The 23,480-nt window shown below is 47.7% G+C and overlaps 1 protein-coding gene across 1 annotated transcript; it reads left to right on the forward strand.

Annotated features, from left to right (window-relative positions):
• Positions 1-227: 227 nt before the first annotated feature.
• On the forward strand, positions 228-22,853 carry LOC144728338 (ATPase family AAA domain-containing protein 3-B-like). Its single transcript, XM_078607699.1, has 15 exons — positions 228-666; positions 3,785-3,861; positions 4,785-4,886; positions 5,847-5,906; positions 6,423-6,492; positions 7,298-7,463; positions 10,146-10,371; positions 11,565-11,621; positions 12,863-12,988; positions 14,269-14,393; positions 16,331-16,382; positions 17,942-18,012; positions 19,377-19,544; positions 20,214-20,322; positions 21,196-22,853. The coding sequence occupies exons 1-15, from the start codon at positions 450-452 to the stop codon at positions 21,418-21,420; spliced, it is 1,851 nt and encodes a 616-aa protein (XP_078463825.1). The 5' UTR covers positions 228-449; the 3' UTR covers positions 21,421-22,853.
• Positions 22,854-23,480: the final 627 nt, after the last annotated feature.

Genomic DNA, 23,480 nt, shown 5'->3' on the forward strand with positions numbered 1-23,480 from the left:
TAAGATGGCCGCTCGACGCAGAGACAATCAACCGTTCCCTCGCCCCATTGGCTGCTTGCGCTTTCACGCATGCGCACAACACGTTGGATTCATCTCACGTGGGTGGGGGGGAGGGTGGTCAACCGCCAATGGCTGGACGCAACATTCCACGGCGCGCTCCCATTGGCCGAGCCAGCGGCACGCGCGCGCCCGCCCCGCCCCCCGCCGCTTGTAAGCCGCTTCGCCATTGCTCCGAGCGAGACCGCGCACGTGGTCGGCTTTCGCCTGATGCGGTGCAGGATTACCACGACCCACGTGTGGACACACTGTAGTAGCAGCAGCAGCGGCTAGCGGCACGCGGAGAGCACGCGGCAAGCACGGGTCCTTGCAGCAACAGCAGCAGCAGCAGCAAGCGGCGCTTAATTAATTAGCGACGAGATAATTAACGTCGTGCAGCTTGAGCGGACGGCATGTCGTGGTTGTTCGGGCTGAATCGGGGCCAGGCGCCACCGCCTGTGCCGTTGGACGCGGGAGCTGGACCCGGTGGTGCCGGCGCCGGTGGTGGTGGAGCCGGGTCTGGCGCTTCAGGGTCAGGAGACGAGGCGCGGCCCAAGGACAAATGGAGCAACTTCGACCCCACGGGGCTGGAGCGAGCGGCCAAGGCGGCCCGGGATCTGGACGCCTCCAGTGAGCAGAGAGAGGGCACCGTTGAGACATGGGACACGTGGGAGCCGTCATTGGGATTTGACATTGAGAATGCCATTGGGAGTTTGAGTTTTGAGATGTTTTTCTTTCATTGGGGGTGAATTTCATCCGAGTTGTCAATACAAAGTGCCTGCTGCTCCCGGTCGGTGATGGTGCTATCGGGCTTTGGGTCTGGTTGTCATTGGAAATGCCTTTTGGAGGTCGGATATAACAAACACACGGTGAAGCATACGGCAAAGGTTTGGCAGAAGGAAGGAAGCTAAGGCGAGGATTTGTGACCTCTGTGGTATTTGTCCATGACTGTCTGACCTCTTGACCTTGGTGGGATTTCAGTTTGGAATGGTCTTCAGGGATGTTATTAGATGACCTTTGTGATGAGGCAATAGCCCATCGTGGATTGAGCGGTGGCAAAGTAGTTGGCACACTTGCGCTATGAAGCCTTTCGACCCAAGTTGGATTCTCATTCACAAAGTCTGGAGCAATAATCCTATCACTGACCTGCCATGGGGAGTTGCTCATCCGGCAGGATTGACAAAGTGTATCCAGTGCATTATTAAGAGCCCATTGAGGCCAAGGAAGGCTCTTCGAGATGATTACAAACGTGGGATCACCATTGAGATTGCGTTATTGGGGATCACACTTGCTCATAGATATTTGCTTTTAGCAATGGCTTTGGTGAGATTTCATTGGGTTGTGTTTTCCATTCATAATTTGTACCTCTTGATACAAGTGTATTATAGGGGGTGGTTACTTAGTTCTGTAATAAGGCATAGATTCTATGTGGGGATGTATTTAATGGATGCAGTTGTAGACTGTACAGTAAGGTTTTGCTTGAATTGTATTCCAGCTGTGAAATGTATTTGGAACTCTTTTAGAAGTTGTTACTGTCAATGCATTGGCTTTTAGTATATTCGTTTTCATTGGGTATCGGGTTTTTTTCCAAACTGCGTTGGAAATGCGCGTGGTATAAGTTAATTGTGAATGTTGTCTTTCGGAGTGGGGGATGACGCTAAGATTTCCATTTTGAATAGCAATTTTCATTCGGACGTTTACAGATTGCCGTTGTGAATGAGTTATTCAAATTACAGTTTCTTTGAAGTTTTTCATTGAGAACGTGTTTAGGATTGGTTTTATTAAAAAAAATAGCGTTTCTCTTGGCGATGCCTGTCAGTGTTACCATTTAGGAATGTAATCCGTATTTTAATTGGGGGTCATTCGTGAATCATTAAATTGTTGTTTTCGGGATTTGTGTTTTGGCTACAGTACATGTGTATTTGTACAGTCCTCTGGCAATGTGTTGTTGGATAATGGCTTCCCTATACCATATTTCACCACGCTGGTCAATTGGTGTTGGTGAAGGTGAGGAGAATAGACACGTGGGAGCATATAAGTGCAGTAAAACAATGGATATTTCTGCAGAGCCTTGTGCAGTCCACCACATGGCCCCAATTACAAAATCACCTTGAATATGCCAAATCTCACCGGTTCTCTTGAGCTCGGCAGAATTGAGACCGAATAGTGCTTGGATGCGTGACCGCCATGCCCAGCAGGTCGTGCAGTAATGTGTTAGGATGTTCACCGAAATTGTCTTTGGGATGTGTCGCTTGGAATGCCTTTTCTGTTTTTCATTAGGAATGTCCAGAACCCACACTTTTCACCAGAGCAGCTCCGTCACTGATTCCGTGGTTGAGCCCCTTTTAAAGCCACTCGCATCGGGCAGGGGGGGGGTGCCAGTGTCGAGGCCGGGTTAAACAAGAGAGGGTGTTGAACATCTGGGCCAGTTGCCGGTTTGAAGTGCCTCGCCTCCTCCCGCATTGCACTTGCCGTGGATTTTATTCACCGTTGACTGACACGACAGCATAAACACACCACACGAAGCGGTGCTTTTTTTTCTTCAACGCACGCTTTAACCTGCATTTTCAGCTTGGAAATTAATTGTGTCATTCCTCCACCTGCTGCTGTGGTCTATTGGTTATTTCACTGGACTTGCAAACCAGAGGTGACTGGTTTGATCACCCGGCGCAGCAGTTCACGCAGCAATGGGAACGTGTCTTGATCCCCCCCCCCCGTCTCTGTTCACCCAGCAATATACATGGGTACACCACAGTCGATGGGCTGGTTGCGTGTGGTCGGCTAAAGCCGTGGGTACTCTCATCGCTTTCAAGACTTGTGGCCAGCATGGAAGAATAGGCCAAATAGCCTGTCAAGAGCTCCCTCTATTGGATAACTTTCTGCCATCAGTGACTTGAGACGGTGGTTGCAGGATTTCACCGTTACCATTATACACTCCACCTGCAATAACACAACATCGCTGGATCAGCTACTGCAGACATCACTGAGGCATTAACAAGATGAGTGTTGGCACACTGCTTGTGCTTGCAGGGAATTGATGACTAAATGTCCCATCATGAAAATAGAGCCTCTGAGTTGCCCATAACTTTTTAGTCCATGTCTGCCATCTAATCCAATGTTGCAAACAATATAATCAATTGTCATAATGTGTCAGTATAGCCTATTGGCCATTAGCTCCAGTATGGGTTAGTCATCAGCCATGAAAGATTCAGTGCTTGATGACGATTTCCCAAAGCCATTGCCATCTCTTGTTCTGTCTTGTCATCTGTACCTTTATTAAGTAAGACCCAATGAGACTGAAGTACGTGGGCTTGCACTCGGACTGAAATGGCAGGAGGTCTGCGGCTATATTGTGGGGTCAGTAAGTTACTCGGTGAAACATTTCGGAGCAGATGGTGTTCTGCTGTTAGGGCAAATGGCCCTAACAGAAATCTACACCTGTATATTTGGAGTTTGCACGTTCTCCTCGTCGTCGCTTGGATTTCTCTCTGGGTCATCCGGTTTTCCTTCCACAATTAGAACCAATGAGTATTTGGCTACTATAAAGTTTCACATAATAAGCCACTCAAAAAGAGCCATAGAGCTTAGTGGGCCTTACCTGGTAAAATGTAAAAAAATGCTAAATAATTTAATCTGACAAACCTAAATACAAAGAGTAATTTAATCTTCGTTTGACTCCACCTTTATCTCCACTTGTTGCTGCACGGCCACAATATGCCGCTGATGCTAACCCAATCCGTGTGTGCAGAACATGCCAAGGAAGCCTTGGATCTGGCGCGGATGCAGGAAAACACGGTGCAGATGGAAAATCAGGTCAAGCTCAAGGTACAGTGCACGTGGGACAATTCCCACCATTCTGTTACTTTTGTTGTCCCATAGACAGTAAAAACTGCTCTTAACATTGCTGATGAGCCTTGGAGAGCCAAAAGTCAATCCAGTGTTTGTCTGCTTAAACAAATATTATTTGAAAACATTTGTTGAGAAAACCCATGGTCTGATCAACTTAAATACTATTTATTTTGAGGGTAAAACGGAGCTTAGTTTATTAATTATTACCCACAGTGAAACTTAGCTGAAGACCGAAATTAATTCATGGCCGATGCCATTGATGCCACCCCACATCTGTCCTCTCCGCTAAATAGTGTAATTGCGGCACAGTCGATACGCTACCTTACATATCTGCCTTAAAACCACCGCCACCACGCCGCGAAAACGACAGCTGACAACATTGAATATTGTATAGTAACATTGAGTATACTTTTTTCCGTATTTGTACGTATGTTCTTTCGCACCGTATTTAGCCAACCTGTGCTGATTGGAGGTGCGAGGGAAGGACAACAAACTAAACACAAAAATCAGTTCTAAAGAAATAAGTTTTTGTTGTAGATTGTGAAGTGCATAGCTCCAGTGGCTTCCTAATATCGGAAGGAAGAGCATTGCAGATGGCTGCAAAAGCACATCTGAAAGCGCGCGATACAGTGACCGTCTTTGATGACCAGCCAAAAGCCGCTGCGAGGATGACAGGAGTTTGCATGATAGTTTAAGCTCCTTGACGAGATCAGAAAGATGTTGGAGTTCATTTGTGGCAGGCACTTTGTGTAATACAAATGTCGTGTTGCAGTGCGAGTGGTGGTAAGCGGAGGATGAGATTGCGCCATTCGTCGCGTCTGCGTTTCCGCTGCCTTGAGGTGCATTCATATGAAGTCTGTGGGTGTGCGTGCACGCTCACTGCCACTCTGTTCCTTCAGGAATACGAGGGAGCCATTGAACAGATGAAGAGCGACCAGATAAGGGTGCAGTCGGAGGAGAAACGCAAAACTCTGATCGAAGAAACCAAGCAAAATCAGGCGGTAAGCGGATCCACACACATCCAACAGCGTTCAGCGTTGTGCACTTGTGTAACTTAGCTGCTTACCGGTGTATCGATAGTTAACTGCTAATGTGCCATTGTATTGAGGGACTACAGCTGAATGGTGTTATCTTGGTGTGGTCTGGGACTGTTTTGTTGTTTTTGCTGGCTTGCCCAAGATTGATAAATCAGACTTATATAAAAATATGCAAAAAATGACTTATTTACATATATTGACTTATTCTTGGATCTTTCGGTAAAGTCACGTAGAAGGAAAATAATAAAAATAAAACATAAAATTCTCATGATGTTTCGGCCACAACACAAGCAGCCGTCGGCAGTCACGAAAGCTTTAAATCGAAATATATTGACTTTCTTACTTTTTTCTTTATTTTGCACTCCTATCGCTTTTGTTTTTATCGTTTGCTGTTGTAACTTGCTGACCTGCCCATACTGGACATCTGTGAAAAAGAGCTCCATAGCTCATCGGATTCCTCCTCCTGTCTAAATAAAGAGTCCTAATCTTTAGCATTACTATATTCCTTTTTTTCGTTGTGGTCTTTTCACAACCGTGACTGCAGATTCGCACCAAAGCATCCATCGTCTGAAATTCGCTTCGATTTTTTCTCTTGAGTAGCAAAGTTCCAACAAGTGCGTCATTACCGAACACTGGTTTTAAGACAAGAGCTAAGCAAGTCTCGTCAACTCGTTTAAGAGCTTGCAGGTCATTCGTAAAAATGCAAGTGAAAAAAAATGTCAGCGCATCGTCTCCTTTGCTTTCACACAATCGAATGGAATTTATATTTACACAGGGTGCCTTCACTCAAGGAGCTTGACGCAGCTTTACAAAACGGTGATCGAATGGAATAATTTAGATGTCAGGGACGTACAAAAGAGTGGGGAGGAAGGAGTGTTTATAGTCTATTGTTAAAATGTTCTGTCGACTTGCTTGTGATTACAGAGAGCTCAGTACCAGGATCAGCTGGCCCGGCGGAGGTACGAGGACCAGCTGAAACAACAGGTAACTCTCATCGATTCAAGTGTCGTGAGTCGTCATCAGCAACAGCAGCAGCCATGATCTATCCACTGCTGGATGAATGCCTCCCCAAGCCATCACCATCCCTCCCTCCTCATCATGCCATGTAACATTGCATCGAGCTGCTGCGCACAAGCCGATTTCGCTGCTTCATGCCGGCTGTGAAACATCCTCTTGGGCTTATTCAATCCTTGGACTTCCATTCCATATTGGTCTCTACCTACCACCAGCCATAACCTGCAACGCATGCTGCCCCATCCAGCTAGCCTTTCTTATCACTCAATGTCGCGTCTCCACGTGGAGTTTGCTCTCCGATAGATGTGTTCCTCTTAGCATGCTTCTTTGTGCACTTTTCAACTTTTGTTCCATTTGTCTACCCGAATGACATAGCGGGTGGTAACATGCACTGTTTGAAAACCTTATTCTGTAGACGCTTGAATGGTGCGTCCCTTCTCATTTTGCCGAATTAAGGTTTGATCTTTGCTTTTTTTGTGCTTGCAGCAACTCATGAATGAGGAGAATTTAAGAAGACAGGAGGACTCTGTGCAAAAACAGGAGTCCATGCGGAAAGGTGATGCTGCCCCAGTGCGGTGGTTTTTACCGGGGACACGGGGTCCATGTTTTCAGCACCGCCAGTCTGTTAAAACACTGCGTCCTGAGACGCATTGCTCCAGACTGTTTCGAACGAGAACACGAGTTTTCATTGTCGGCAACGCTGCCTATGCGCTCAGGATCCGGTCTCGCTTGTCTGTTCTTGTTCAGCTGGCAACAACGTGATTGTACTTGCAGAGTGGCGATGCGGATAATATCGACTTGCACGTGTTTAATAAAACGCTCGACTAAAAATGTGTAGAGTTATGAGATTTCATTAACTATACATTTTTCAAATGTAATTTTTATTTTAAAGAACGTTAATCGAAAATGCGATTTCACGTTGAGCGTTTCACGTCCCACCGTGCGTGGGTCTCACTCGTGGCCACAAGAGGGCAGTGGTGAGACGTCGAGTGATTGACGCGTGCGCGTGCTAATGTTACAGACTTGCTGCAATCCATTGGTAGGCCTGATAGCAGAGAACAGTTACTAATTGGCCGTGTCACGTGGTGGCAGGTTTAATGAAACATTGATATTTTCGTGATCTAGCCCAACACAATAAACTTTTCTCGTGGATAACAGTTGGGATGCAAAATTACCGCAACCATGGCATCGGCTTACAAAACGAATCGTTTCCAGCGCGATTTTAATTAAGAGGCCTTTTCAAGTCTTTCTGTTTCTGGTCTTTGTCGTGACTAACATTGGTTCGCGAAAGGCCCCGCGTGTTAAACTGCCCGAGCTGTGTCCCCCCCCACCCTCGCTTGCCCGCCGTCATTTGTGAGCAGCCACGATCGAGCACGAGATGGAGCTGCGGCACAAGAACGAGATGCTGCGCATCGAGGCGGAGGCGCGGGCGCGCGGCAAGGTGGAGCGAGAGAACGCCGACCTCATCCGCGAGCAGATCCGCCTGAAGGCAGCGGAGCACCGGCAAACCGTGCTCGACTCCATCAAGTAACGTGACGCACGTCCGAGCCAGCCCCGCCGTGCACCAGAGGTCGCAAACGGGTTTTGATTCCGTACACGTACCCGGCCGCACCAGGGTCGCAAATGGGTATCCGTACCCGTACCCGGCCGGGTACGGGTACCCATTCCCTACCCGTACCCTACCCGAAATGAGTGACAAACGGCTACTCACCAGTGACTCACGGCCTACCCGTACCCGGCCGCACCAGGGTCGCAAACGGCTACCCGTACCCTTACCCAGCTGGGTACGGGTAGCCGGGTATCGGGTAGGGTACGGGTATCGGGTACCCGGTTGCGACCTCTGCCGTGCACTCGCCTGCACACGCAGCCCCTTGTGCCAGTACGGCACTGGATGCGGACCTTGTTTGACGATGGGAAAAAAATACAAATAGGCTTTTTGTACACTTTCTTGCAATTGAAACATGGTGGTAAGATGTTCAAACACCAAATATATATACCGATTGCTGCAAGGCATCAAGTCTGCATTAATCACATGTACTTGTGAGAAATAGCATGCTTACAATCGTGCTCCGATATAATGTCTGCATTTTCTTTGAAACTGATTTGACCTACACCAGAGACGCCCTTCTTTACTGGCCTTGTCTCACCAGTGATAGACCAGAGAACACCAAATGGCAAACAGTACAGAGGCAATGCAAGAGTCATAGCACTTATAGCTAGAGTTGAGCCTTGTAATCGGTATTTATTTGGTGTTTAAACATCTTAACACCTGTTTTATCTCCAGAAAGGGTAGAAAGCCTTTTTCTTATTTCTTCATCGTCTTGGTACTGTCAAACATGTCCCATAGATCTTGCTTGACCTTGCTTGAACCCCGCCAGTCGGTGCGAGGTGTATGGAGATGGGCAGTGTGGCTCAACAGTCCAGCAATGTGCATTTCGCACTGTCGTCTGCTGCCCGCCACATAGCCCCGGAGCAGCAGCTGTTAACCCTTTCCTGTTCTGAGACGTCTGCAAGTTGCAGGGTGGATCCCGTTCACCGCTGCATCTCAACGCAAAAGCGGTTCAGCATTAATTGTATTTATAGAGGCATAGCGCCATTGTTTTCAAAGACATTGACCTCACCGCAGAGAACTGTAGCGACACGACCGCACTATGATACATGATGCTAAACTGTGCCCCGCATGGCCTTGTGGGGGCCTCAGTATTTATGAAGTTATTTTGTTTTCGTACACGTACATCGTCGGAATGGGAAAGGGTTAACAATCTTGTGGCATGGTGGTCACACATCCAAGCACTATCCAGGCCCAGTCCTGCTTCGCTACTGAGCTCTGAAGAGATTGGGCAGTTTAGCACGTAGGCTTTCACGACGAATATTATCCAGAATTTAGGTTTTTGGGTTAGATTGCGTAACAAAAAATGTCGTACTTGAATTGTAAACGTTATGGGTTTACTCTCCAACACACCGGGTGTGCTGAACTCGTAACGAATTGGAATGCTTTGTTAAAGTGACAAACCTTACTAATTGGCTGTGTCGGGTGGTGGCGGGTTTAACGACACATATTTACGCGATCTAACCTAAAAACCTCTATTATGAAGATTGGGCATTCTGGGTGATTTGGTCATCGTGCACCTGCGCACATACCATGAACATAACCCGTAGGTCACAGCAGAGCTGTCTTCGCAGGCATCTTATGTTTTACAATGGGCCTATTGGAGTTGCTACAGTCATACAATGCAAGATAATGTGGATTCATATTGCGCGTGAATGCGATTGTATCGCAAGATGCTGTACCACAGCAAACTCAAAGTTCACAATGACGGGTTTTTTGCGTTCAGTCATTGGTGACTGGGCTGAGCCAATCGACTCTTGGCACATGACAAACCTGGTTGAGTTATTCACGGGCGACTGAGGCACAGCTTCAAACCCAGCATCTGCCCGGACTCAGCGCGCTGACCTCCGAGCCACCCAAATACAACAACAATGATCATTTTCAACATAACCTCTAAATGTACATCTAGCAATCGCATGCAAACCAGGCAAACAAGGCAAGGTCATGGAAGTTTAAGTGAGGGATTGTGATGCTAGCACTGTAGTAAATGGCCTTACTTGCCAGATAACGTGGTGGTGAGATGTTAACTACCTCGCCTAGTATGCAGGATGTCGTGGGTTCAATCCCAACGCTGATGCCTGTTTATTTGGAGTTTGCATGTTCTCCCCGTGGTCCCCTGGTTTTTCCCTACACATTTAGAATCAACATGTGTTTAGAGAATTTGGCTGCTATAAATGTCCACATGATAAGCCACTTCATTGAACTACCATTTGTGGCCAGGTCGCTTCTGAAAAAGAACTAAACGGCTCAGTAGGCCGTACCTGATAAAATAAAAAATTGTTTAATGGTGTTTTTTATTAAGTTGAAATTATCTACCACCGTCTCCCAACGGTGTGGTTTTATCAGCAAGATACTTAATTGGCCCCAATAATTCTGTATGAATGTAATGGGCATTCCAAATGTTTTTTGCAAGGTATTTTGGAAAAGATACCTACAAAGAGTTAGAGTTATTTGAAGCGCCGTAACAACGACAATACCTTGCACCGAGTCTCAAGACCGATATTTATGGACGCACTGCGAGAGATGTAAAAAAAAATGTCGCGAAACCGACTCTGCGAGCGAGCCCTACGCCGCGTCTCCACTCCCACCACCGCGCGCAGGACGGCTGGCGCGGTCTTCGGCGAGGGCTTCCGAGCGTTCGTGTCCGACTGGGACAAGGTGACAGCGGCCGCCGCGGGGCTCACACTGCTCGCGGTCGGCGTGTACACGGCGCGCAACGCGACCGGCGTGGCGGCACGCTACGTGGAGGCGCGCCTCGGCAAGCCCTCGCTCGTGCGCGACACATCCCGCCTCACGCTGCTCGAGGCCGTCAAGCATCCCATCAAGGTGAACCCTCGTCCGTTCGTTGCGTTCCCTCTTCCGTTTCTGTTAGATTGTTCCGTTGGCTGTTCCGTTCGTTGATCAATCTGTTGATTTGTTCGTTAATTTGTTCGTATTTTTTCGGTCAACTTTTGTCACCTTTATAATGCTTTCTAGCTGTCCCACTTGTCTGTCTCTAACTGTGGGGTCATTATAACGCCCACAAAGGTGATTCGATACGAGCAACATGTTCGTGTCAAGACGTGTTGCTGTGTTGGACACTCCTTCGGAGAAAAACCCTGATAAATGTATCACAGAGTGGCGCACGCCATGTGCGCTCCTCGCTTTTCCCATCTCGTAAATGTGACGCCTTCTTTCAACGATGCGATTACTTCTCGCGGCGTGGCCCGCACTAGCCAGCGGTGAAGTAGTTCAAACCACTAACATGACTGGCACAGTGTAGGGAGGCCTCTATCCAGCAATGGATTGACACACGGGGGGGGGGGCTGTATGTTATCCTTACCATTTTTATTGGTCGCGAAAGCCTACGTTATACACTAAGAGAAGAGAGAGCTCGCCACAAAGATGCCCAGTGCCATTCACTTTAGGTCACATAGTAGTTTGGGTGGGTGTACATTGGACGTCTGCATTAACTTGATAAAGGTGTGAATTTCTTTGCACTAATATCCCACGATCGCGCATGCTTAAAAGGTTGAAATGCCATGGAAAAAAAGTAACACAATGTTCAATGTCAATACGTTTTTAAGAATGATGTCTATTTTTACCACCAATACGAATGTTGTGAGAGGGTCAGATTTAGCTTGATGTGCACTATAAAATTATTGTAAGCATGCATTTGGCTCGCCTAACCCATGCACAGATATATTTAACAATACAGTAATTTTTTTTAATTGGCTCCTATTGAATAAAAAAAATAATCGTTGACGTGCATATTTTAAAAGCAACGTAAACATTTGACACTTTGCTCCCTGGCCATTTGATGAATTGTCACAAGTCGGAGACTCCGTTTGCTTGCTACAGTTTTTAACCGTAGTGGCAAATGTATCGCCTCTAGTGGCTGCAGGTGTCGTGTGTGAACCCATCGCTGTTTGTACAGAATTTGCCAAATGGTTGTTTATCGCATACATGTGCAACAGTTCAGTCTAGTTTATCCCGCGGTGATTTTGTGTTCAGTTGTGTTGTCGGTGCTTGCGTCGCAGGTGGGAAAGCGCTTCACGAGCAAGCCGTTGGATGCGCTGGAGGGAGTGGTGCTGAGCGTAAGTTTGTACTCGTCCCCAGAGTTTTAACAACTGCCTGGGCCTCGCTCCCATAACAGTCGTGTGGCCACGTACCCAAGCCGCACTCAACAATACCAGCATTTCTCTCTCGTATCTCTTAAACAACTGTACATCTAAATCAGCTTAAGCCTCCTGTAAATCACGTGACTTCTGCATGGTGGTCGCCCCCACTGAATCCTGCCCCTCCCCCTTCCCCCGTGAAAACAGACGCTGCTACCTCCGTGCAGCTCCTCTGCTCGCTTCTCTCTCTCTTCCCTCTCGTCCATTGCCCTCTCATCCTCGGCATCTTGGCCAAGTGATTGCTCCTCCCCTTCTTGTCTGGTTTTGCCTCTTTCTGCTCCTCATCTTGAGCCCTGTTTTGAGGACTTCCGTCCCGACAATCATTCCCTTCCTCCTCTCCCGTTCCATTACATTTTTCCCGACACTATGTCCTTGTCTCTACCCCCCTTCCCATGGTGTACCATGGGTGACCTGTGTGTTACCCTCTAGGGGTGTAACGATTCACCACTTCTCCCATTGTCAGAGCAAGTGTACAAGCATTGAACAAGCAAATTATTATTCGTTCAGCTCGCCGATGCAGGAAGTCAGAATAAAGTCCAGGAAATCATAAATGACTTTGGTTGTGAGAATTGTCCATCCGCTTACAGCGTGAGCTGAAATAATAACAATTGGCACGTTATGCATGTACATTGAACTTCTTTCCCAATGTCCATAGCCAACCAGGCTAATCGAAGATGCGGGACAGCAAACTAAACACAAAAAGCAGTTCTTAAGAAATTAGTTTTCATTCTAGATTTGAAGTCTTGACTTAAAGCTTTCGTGACTGCAGGAATTCATATTCTTTGGGTCTTTCGGTAAAGGTTCAAAGAAAATAACAAAAAACTACGACGTTTCGATCGCAACACAAGCGTTCGTCATCAACGTCATGGTTTTTGTGTTATTTTCTTTCAATCTATCTATGTGACTTTACCAAAAGACCCAAAGAATGTGACAGTTTAACTTGTTTGTCTATGTCGGGTGGTGGAGGGTTCTTTCGACTGAATTTCGGCCAGATCGTAAGGTGGCCTAACCCAAAAAAATAAGCTAGGAAACATATTTGAGCTCCCTGGTTCTTGAGCTGGCTTGGATTGGCCTCGTGGCTCGTTGAGATTTGATTGGAAAATGCCGTGGGAGATTCCGCACGGAGAGTGCGCTATAAAAACCTGCTTGTTTATCTGCAGCCCAGGCTGGAGGAGCGAGTGCGAGACATCGCCATCGCCACCCGGAACACCCGCTCCAACCGGGGCCTCTACCGCAACATCCTTATGTACGGGCCTCCGGGCACGGGCAAGACCCTCTTCGCAAAGGTACAGTGAGGAGCAGGCATATGCACGATAACCTTCTTGTCTGCCTGGTTCTGTCTGCATGATCGGTCGGTTGTTTACGAATGTGACCGTGTAATCAGAACCGTTGACGGACACCAGAGGGCGTTGAAACACTGTTAAGTGTCTCCCGCTCAAAAGAATACAGTAAAACTTTGGATTGCGAGTAACTTGGTCTGCGAGTGTATTGCAAGACGAGCAAAATGTTTTAATAAATATTAATTTGACAAACGAGCGAGGTCTTGCAATACCAGTAGTACGTGTATACGCTTTGTCTGCCGAGCGTCACGTGATCACAACTGATATACGAGTGCTTTGGATTACAAACACGTTTCCGGAACGAATTATGCTCGCAATCCAAGGTTTTACTGTAGCCGGGCATAGTTCGATCTCCGTTGGTGATTCTGGACTTTTGTTGGAAATTCCACATTTCCTTGCTGGGGTCCCAGTCTTCTCACGGAATTGCCACTTCACTTCTAGCAAAGTGGTACTTGCTTTTATCAACCTCAGAAAGATGATTGGTTGAGTTGACTCCCTCCTCCCCCCAGCCGGGATTTGAATTTACAGCCTTCCGGTTTTGATTATGCACCATACGTATGTATGTGTATGTATGTTTAACTTGTTTCACACCGTATGTGAACCAACCGTGCTAATCGGAAGTGTGGGGGAAGGACAACAAACTAAACACAAAAAGCAGTTCAAAAGAAATTATTTTCGATGTAGATTTAAAAATGCATACCTCTTGCATAGTACCCTATAACCACCACGTATCCTGTCTGAATATACTGTATATACACATGAATCCAAAACCGCATATTTTGCTGCATATATTTCAATGCATGTCTGTTGCACCGATTGCTGTATCGTCAAAAATGCCACCAGACAGCCTGTCAAACATTTTTTAAACGATTGCTACTGGGATACATTGGTATGCGAAGGCCCATTAGTTTATCAGCTGCTTTCTTTGCAGCCTTTAACCAAATCCCTTTTCTCGTGCAATCCTTATCCTTTAAACACTGATGTGGCACTTCATTTTCCCGCACTTTATTTCGCCTGAGAAATTGCAACCAGGCTGCTATGGTGTATCCAGGTCCCCCATCGAAAATGTGCGTTTAGTCTCCAGCGGGCGTTCACCTGTGCGAAAAAAACACATGAACAAACAAACGTCGGTACCGTTTGCGGTAACATTGGCAACGCTCCCAGCGTGCACACTTTCGCTCGCTCTGCAAGCTCTTGCCATGGGTGGCCCCCTTGTCCCGGCGCAGAAACTGGCAGTGCATTCTGGGATGGACTACGCCATCATGACTGGAGGGGACGTGGCGCCCATGGGCCGCGACGGTGTCACTGCCATGCACAAGGTGTTCGACTGGGCCTCGACCAGCAAGCGCGGGTCAGTGCCCCTCGTCCCCAACCACGAGCCACTGACTTGGCACATGCCTCTTATACTGGTTGGAACCTCCTGGTTACACCAGCCCACAGGGGATTATTGTGTCCGTCCGTCCGTCGTGCATCCAATTATGGGAGGGGTGGGTCTGGGTGGAGAGGGGAGGATGGGGAGGGGCTGGGTGGGGAGGGTGGGGCTGGGTGGGGGGTGGATAGGGGTGGGGCTGGGTGGGGAGGGGCTGGTTACCCCGTGGTGCCCTTATAAAACTCAACGTTTATCCTACTCACGCCGGCTTGTGCCCGCCCTCACAGTCGGGCATATTTGCGGAATACACCACGCCGCCGTTGACCCTGGCCATTGACCGAGCAACCCAACGTTCCTACCAGCTCCCTCCGCAGGAATGTGTTTTTATTGGAGCGGTTTTTTTCGGTTTTCTCAACGGGTTGGGCTATCAACATCGCTCAAGCTGCGGTTTTTTTCCCTTTGGTAATGTTTAGCGAAAAGGTCACTGAATAAAGTGGACGGCGGTGACCTCCATCTGGTGTTGAGAGCAATTCGTGTCAGCGCATAATGATATGTTCCTACCACCCCCACTGAGGTACTGCCCTTTCCAAGATTCTATGGACTTTATTTAGATTCACGATTTTCGTGACCACCGTCACGAAAACGTACCTTTTCAGAATCGAGGCGTAAGATATAAAGTCCATTTGGAGATTTCGCAGACCAGCCTGTGTCAAGGGAATGGCTGTAGAAGAGCTATTTAACAAAGACATTCTCATAAAATCTGTCAGGTGGCTCTTTTATGCTTAATACAGTCGGGAGGTCACACTTTCCCATGCTATTTTCATCGAATGACGGTAAAACCAATGTATCTCCATATATATTAACGGCAAAGTGGTGATTGTGTGTGTCTGTTCAAAATGTTTAGCGTACTTCCCGACATGCAACAAACTTGAAATTTGCCATGTGGGTACTTTCCAGACTGTACACCATGCAAAAATTATAAAAATAGACTATTGTTTCTTTTTGGGGGGGGGAGCTAAATAATGCATTTGTTTTTTGCACGGCAAGTGAGCTGTGACGTCAAATCTGTCATGTGACCCGCGCACGTGGAAGCGTAACGCATTGTAGTGTAGCGGTTAGCGCGCTGCGCTACGAACCCGGCGACCCGAGTTTGATTCCCGCTCACGGCCACCACCGGTGACGATTATTTTAACCGGTCCTGGGCCTCCCCTAGGTCGACTCAGCCTCAAATGAGTAACTGGTGTGATGTGTGAACATCGCCACTGGGGAGACATAGGCGGCCGGGCGTGGTGAATCCAAATCCCGGGCGAAGCCGGATAGTAAAGCTAGTTTACCTATATTTTTTGTAATTCTTACCGCTATAATTAACAGCGTAGGGTTCCGTTGCTTATCTCCATTTCTGGCCCCAATCCAGTGGTGCAAATTCAACATTTTCATAGCAAGGGATCACTCCTTCCATTGGACAACCATTGTCAATTTATTGGCCCAGTATGAGATGATTTTGATCATGTTGGCCCTTGACCGAGATTTGAATCCTCAATCACCTAATGGTATGTCGAGTGTTTCATTTCTCATTGAGGGTACCGCTTGGCCAAGCATATACGAGCCCTCATGGGCCGCCGTTCACATTGCGGTGATCTGGGTCAATGGTTCCCAACCTGTGCCCCGCGGGCCCCTGCTGGTCTCACGAGGCTACTACTACAAGGGGGGTGGTCCACGTAAAAAGAAAAAAAAATCCTCGCCAAGGAAATGTACAATTGCAAATCACTCGTAGCGTATGGTGGTCCGCGAAAGGTTTGGAGGTTGTAAAGGGGTTCTGCGCACTCGCAAAGGTTGGGAACCGCTGCTCTGGATGAGCGCGTGAGCTCGTGTTGTACCCGCGTGGCAATTTTTGCACCCTTGCCCTGTGTGCCGCGCAGGCTTTTGCTGTTTGTTGACGAAGCGGATGCCTTCCTGAGAAAGAGATCCACGGTACGTGTTTTGTGTGTGTGTGTTGTTGCGGGAATCGAACCCAAGTTCCGTTCCTGCTCACGGCCAACACCAGTGACGATTATCTGAACCGATCCGGAGCCGCCCCCTAGGTCGACTCGGCCTCAAATTAGTTCCTGGTGCGGTGTGTGAACATCACCACTGGAGAAACAAAGGCGGCCAGGCGTGGTGCTAGCCGCCCACCCCCTTGTGTGCTGTGCCGGCCTTCATAGGTGCTTGCTAACAGCACTTTCCCCAACAGTCTGTGAACGCTATACATGGGGGATCTTTGTCTTTATAGTTGTGTCACAGGTGGGGAGCAGTAGTACAGTTGTTAGCGTACTACGCTACGAACCCAGCAACCCAAGTTCGATTCCCGCTCATGGCCAACACCGGTGACAATTATTGAACTGGTCCCGGACCTCCTCTAGATCGACTAGGCCTCAAATAAGTACCTGCTGTGACGTATAAACATCGCCATTAAAGACGGCCGGGCGAGGTGGCTGGCCACCCACTCCCGCTTGTACTGTGCCAGCCTTCATAGGTGCTCGCTAACAGCACTTGCCCCAAAAGTCCCATGGTGTATAAACATTTCTTAGCCGCCACACCATCTCTCCAGCCTCTCTCAATGGCCCTACATTTGGCCATTGCCCAAACCGTCGCCTATGTATATGCACGTCACCTATTTTAAGGCCGCAATGTTATTGACGAATGTGAGTTTTTGTTGTTTGTGTTTGGTCGCCACTGCCAACGAAATGTCATCAGACGGTGTGTTTTATAATTAGGCGCATTAATATCACAACATGAAGAACAAGTGCCCTTTCGCTGTGAAGTTTACAGTAAAACCACAGTAGCTTAATATGCAAGAGGTTTGGCCCTGTTACTTGATTGCGTGATGGCTCAAATCACACATGTAAAAAAAAATCTGTAAAATTACTAACACATTTTTTACCCGTAGTTTTTTTTTTTCATGCCTGGGTTAAAACCCTGCTAGGTCAAACTGGAAGATTAACCTAATTTGAAAAACGTATGCATCCGAATTAATCTTGCACACGTAATTAACTCGTATAAATGTCATTGTAAATGTAAAAGGTGTACATTTAAATTCCGGGTATACGGAATGGCATTTTTTATTATTTGGCGAAATATGGAATAGCTATTTAGTTATTCGGCCGAATTCAAAGTCAAATAGTAACTTTAAATGTATTGTTTTTGCGAGTGAACTGGCAAATCGCCATTTGATGACTTTGACCGACAGGTTTGTGTGTGTGGTCCCAGCTTCACAGCCTTGCCCCGTGTCCACTCACACCTCTCTCTCGCCAAATGGGGAACTGCCTTGTCTCACGCACTGCCTAGTGGTCTCAACTCGCTGCCCTTTCTCTCACCCCCTCTCGCTACCCTCTCACGGACTCAACTTTCCGCCAATCCGCTTCCTTCCCAAAACGCTGGCTTCTCAGAAGCGTGCTGCTACGACCACGCGGCCACGGTAGGCATCGTTTGGGCCGTGCGATGGTTTGCGTGTGAAGGATTAACGGGTGCCGTTTGTCCCCTTTGTTTTAAAGGAAAGGATAAGCGAAGATCTCCGTGCGACTTTGAACGCGTTCCTGTATCGGACAGGAGAACAGAGTAACAAGTGAGTGCGTCGCTACCACATTGACCGGATTTGCGCGAACCATCTGATCACACTGAGACCTCCTTTACCAGTGGCAAAATATAGTAATAGGTTTTTACCCTTTCAACTGGTACAACAAAAACTGACACCGTCATCTGGTCCAACACCAATGGAGACTAGGCTCTAAGAAAAGCTGTCTCGGGTGTGGACCAATCGACTTCAAGGACAGTGCATATCATTATCATCATTAGAGTTGTGTCTTTTTGTTTGCATTTTGACTGCTTGTGTTGTGGTTATTGCAAACATGATGCCTTGTATAAAGGTGTCAGTTTTTGTACCAGTTGAAAGGGTAAAAACCTATTACAACATCTGATCACAGTTGCTGGGCACAGCCTTGAAATGCCAAGTGAGCAGCAACAAACAGCACTGTTAAATACTAACAGATGGGAGTTGATACTTTGATAACTGGCTCATCAGCTGGTTTATTGGCGAACTGACCATTAATGGATTGACTCGCCGCTTGGCCGTCTTTGTCATCTCGAGGAATACTTTGAGCTCGCTTGTGTGTTTTCGCATTTCCTCAAATGGGAAATGCTATGTTACATGTAATTTTAAATGCGTTGGTAAATGCCACTGGGCGCAAACTAATGTACGAAGTAGAATAGCCCCCGGGGGGGCTGCCGTGCCCGGGGCACATCACTCCCAGTTGAAAGGTCACATTGAAATCCCAGTCGGGGCTCAGCATATCTTCTCGCTTGCAACAAGCCGCCAGTGGTCATCAATTTCTTTTTATGTAATTCTCGTCAGGCCCCTTGGTGTAAAGTGCAGTCTCCAACTCGTATGATCTTTGTTGATGCAAATTATTCATACTGGTCTCTTGAGTTCTCACCAGGTTAACCAAAGTAAACTTGAAACATAAATATGAAATTTGTTCAAATGAGCCAATTGCACCTAGGGCAGTGTTTGCCTGGTGTTATAAAATGTTAAACGGCTGTTTTAAGAACATTATGCATGCACTTCTGCAAAAGGAAGCAAGCATTACGAGGACACTGGTTCGATTCTAGATTTGAAGTTTTCGTGACTGCAAGGTAAAGTCACGTAGGTGGATCCCTCCCCGTAGAGGTGGTTCATTCTAGATTTGAAGTTTTCGTGCAGTCGGCGCTGAGTGCGCTTGGCCTGGTCTGTCACATGACGTCACGCCAGAAAGCCCCCCGACACGTCACGTGGCCTGAAAGTACACCTAGCCTGGCACGGGCGCCACAGTGAATGAAGTCGCAAGAGGCGAGCAGCGGTCGTTGTACAATATCGGCGTACGCCGCAAAGCCGCTACAAGCCATCGCACAGGCGGTCAGCGTCGCGCGTCCGTGTCGCACGTCGTCCCCCAGGTTCATGCTGGTGCTGGCCAGCAATCAGCCCGAGCAGTTCGACTGGGCCATCAACGACCGCATCGACGAGATCGTCAACTTCGCGCTCCCCGCGCTGGAGGAGAGGGAGCGTCTCGTGCGGCTCTACTTTGACCGCTACGTGCTGGAGCCGGCGACGCAGGGCAAACAGTCAGTCGCGCATCAACGCTACTCTCGGCGCCGTTTCCTCAATGGGGAGATTTCTCGCATGTGCCAGGGGAGGGGGGGGCCCACAATAGGGCCATTCATTGTCCCTGTAACCAGGATAGGGCCATTCATTCATTGTACGTAACAATATTCTCCCTCGCGATGCAATAAATTGTTTTGACCTAGGGTCGTGATTCAATTCAATTCAATAATCGGTGATTTTAGTTTAGCATTGTGGTGAATGCAAGTGCCTCTAATGGCTGCAGGGGTCACGTAAATACATTGCAACATATGTGAATTGTAATAAAGTGGAAAGTTGCGGTTTAGGTGAACCTATGAGATCACACATCAGATGCGCTGCAACTAAATTAAGCATTTCAAGGACACTCAACCATCACGCGGTCAGCATATATTGTCCTTCCCCCGCACCTCCGATTAGCATGGTTGGCTAAGTACTGTGCGAAAGAAGTTCAACATCTATACATGCATACGTGTGTGTGAGCAGCAGGAGGTCAGCCCCGTGACCTGCCAAATCGCCTTGGACACTTTCACCTTCCTTCAAAGTGCTCCCCCTGGTGCTTGGGGCTAGGGCGTTATGTCACCTATTGCCGAGTGGCGAACGCTCGCCGTTGCTGTGGTTGCGTCCGTGTCCGTTGCCCTGCCGCTGCGTAGGAGACTCAAGCTGGCACAGTTCGACTACGGCAAGAAGTGCTCGGAGATCGCCAAGGTGGCCGAGGGCATGTCCGGCCGCGAGATCTCCAAGCTGGGAGTGGCGTGGCAGGTGAGCGCTCGGGCTGTCGGACACCGCGGGGTTTAGTGACGCGGGACCGAAGCGGTGACCCAGGCTAACTCGATGGAGCTACATTCGTATAATGTTGGAAAAAAATCGTACATACGCACGGGATTGTGACTCCTTCCACGAGCACTTATCTTTGATAATTATGAGCACGGAAGCCAGCAAAATGCATCTGCACATGCATGTAGTCCTTGTTGATCTGCTTGGGGAATGTGGAATTGAACCCAGGTTGCTGTGATTGTGGTTCACTGTACCAATCACTATACCACCGCTCCATGCATAAACACTTGCATGCATACGGATATCTGGCTGGGTGACTCCGGCAGAGAGCCCGTCTCAAAAACTCGAGGTTGTGGGCTCAAATCCGCATCACGGTTCGACTTGGCCTCTCTCAATAAACCCTCCCGAGTCTAAAGAATGAGCACCACATAGCCGGACATCAACATTGTTTGTCCTCTTATCAAGACAAGGTCTGTGTTACACAACAGAAGAATTTCCACCACTGGCTGAGGGATCACTCAGGGGGGAGGGGACACTGATGAGAATGGTGGGTTGGGCACATTTGGACTCTGTTGCTTGACGGGGAAAAAAATTAACTTCTAGATTTGAAGCTTTCGTGACTGCAAGGATTCATACTCTTAGGTTTTTTCAGTAAAATCACGTAGGTAAAAAATAAAATTAAAAGTTAATAAAAGTAATAATGGAAATAAAATAATAAATCACGACGTTTCGGAGGCAACACAAGTCTCCGTCATCAGGTGGGACCGTCACAGCTAAAATTACCTACGTGACTTTACCGAAAAAACCTAAGAGTAAAAAATTTAACGTCGTGAACTCCTGGCGCGGTGCATTTCTCAGGCGGCAGCCTATGCCTCGGAGGACGGCATCCTCACGGAGGCCATGGTGGACTCGCGCGTGAGCGAGGCCATGCGGCAGCATCGCCAGAAGATGGAGTGGCTGCGGGCGGAGCGTGCGGGCGCTGGGGCGACCCAGGCGGCAGGGCCCGAGGAGGTCGGAGCCAAGAGTCCCAAGGCCAGCGCCCAGAGTCTGTTCCCCAACGGAGGCGAGAAAACGTCGAGCTGAGTAGCTTCAGCTCGGTGGGAGGGGGAACGAGACTGGGGCCACGTTCGTTGGTTTGAAAAATTGGTGGAACGCCGGCGAAACCAAAAAAACCTTTGGCCTGCGTCGCAGAGCGAACGTGGAATTTAAGAGGGGAAAGAAAACTCAACAAGGTTTTAGACAAAGCTTGAGGCAAGGTAGCCCTGTAAATTGAGTTGCCTTTATGATATTGGTAATCCGTTCTAGCAACGTGACATTTTACAACAACTTGAGCGAGAGTATGCGCGCGCGTATAAAGATGGGGCCTCAATGTAGTTTCACGTGTGTGGATGGGTCAATGTTAATGAAAATAGCGAGTGATTCTTTTTTATTTTGAGTTATCGTCTCATTCTGCGATTTAACGGATAATAATTGAAGAAATGTATAATGAGCACTAAATGGTTAGTGCCACGTAATTCACTTTTTTCCACTTATTTAATTTGATTGCGTGCACCGTCAGTTCTGATTTTGGCGTGCGCGCGCAAGCCGTATCCACGCAGCCTTCACGAGAGCGCCAGCGCGTTTTGTGCCTGCTAACGTGTTTACCTCGAGGCCACCGTTCTGGACGCGCCAATATTTGGCGCTCGCGCGTATCTTTCACCGCATGCATGTGCGCCGAACTTCTTTCGCGCACCGTACGTAGCGCAACCGTGCTCATCGGAGGTGCGGGGGAAGGACGGCAAACTAAACACAGCAGTTGTAAAGAAATTGGTTTTCAATCTAGACGATGTCAAAGTACATGGCTCCAGTGACTTCCGAATATCGGAAGGAAGAGCGTTTTACCTTCAGGGGGGCAGGAAACGAGCTCGGATCACATGTCTCGCGTTGCCAGACGCGGTGATTAAAATTCAATTGCCAAACTATTTTTGTTCCAGTACCTTGTCGTCATTACGATTGGTGAAATAAATTAAGTCTGCAGTACTGCGAAAACGTGTTCTTTTATGTTTGTTGCAAACAAAACGGTGTTTGTTGTTGCCCTCTGAAAACGATCGCTGACTGCGTACTTTAATGATGAAGTATGCTCTAGGAAGTTTAGTAAATACATGTGTAAATTGCATTGCTAATTTGAATTTACACCAAACTGCCTGGAAACGTTAAGTGTTCATGCTAAATGGGACCAAGGGGCAAGTGGTAACCCTTGTGTTGATTGAACTATTTAGAAGTAGATGCATTCACTGTTGGAATTGTTCCGGGTGGGAGTAGGTGACTTGTAACTGGGCTGGGAAAGGGGATCGTGTTCATGTGCGCACCAACGGTTTACCGTGAATCAACGTGTTGGTTTGTGATGCGCGTCACGTAACCGCCAATGGTGAATTAACTTGTGCACGGCCTAAATCTTCCATTCTACTCTGTACAGAGCATCGTGAGCAAGCAGGTCCATGCTGTTTTAATAATAAAAAAAGGTCTTTTAATGAAAATCACACTGGAATTGATTCATTTGCAAGCGCTGCTATGGTTGTGGTAATTTTGCATGCCAACTCATCTTGTTTTTGGTGGTGCACAATTTACTGTATATTTGAATTACCATGCTTTAAATGTTGACTTAAAGCTTTCGTGACTGCAGGAATTCATGTTCTTGGGTCTTTCGGTAAAGTCCCGTAGATAGGTTCAAAGAATTTTTTTTTAAAATAAGAAAAAACGATGTTTCGATCGCAACACAAGTGGCCATTTTCAGAAAAAGGGAAGTTAGCTTCCAAGGCAAACTGCTTATAAGGAGTTTGAAATGGGCGTAGCCCAAATGTCAGCAGCCAATGATAATGTAAGTGGGTAGCAGCCAACTTGACGGTTGGTTTTCCACCAATCAAAGGGCTGCCAGGTGAAAATTAGCATGTTAATGAAAGATTAGCATGTTAAAGAGAGATTAGCATGTTAATGGGAGATCACACAGCTGCAACCGAGGGGTCGGTGCGCGAAGTTGGCTTTGTTTGGTGTGAACCCTGTGAAAGTGCAAGTTTGAAATGGGCATAAAGCACAACTAACATCGGAAGGTGGTAGGATGGGAACATCATAGCCAATTATGACTTAAACTGGTTGATAACGTCCTT

The sequence above is a fragment of the Lampetra planeri genome, chromosome 28 (genome assembly GCF_965212315.1).
Source record: "Lampetra planeri chromosome 28, kcLamPlan1.2.h2, whole genome shotgun sequence".
Taxonomy (NCBI): domain Eukaryota; kingdom Metazoa; phylum Chordata; class Hyperoartia; order Petromyzontiformes; family Petromyzontidae; genus Lampetra; species Lampetra planeri.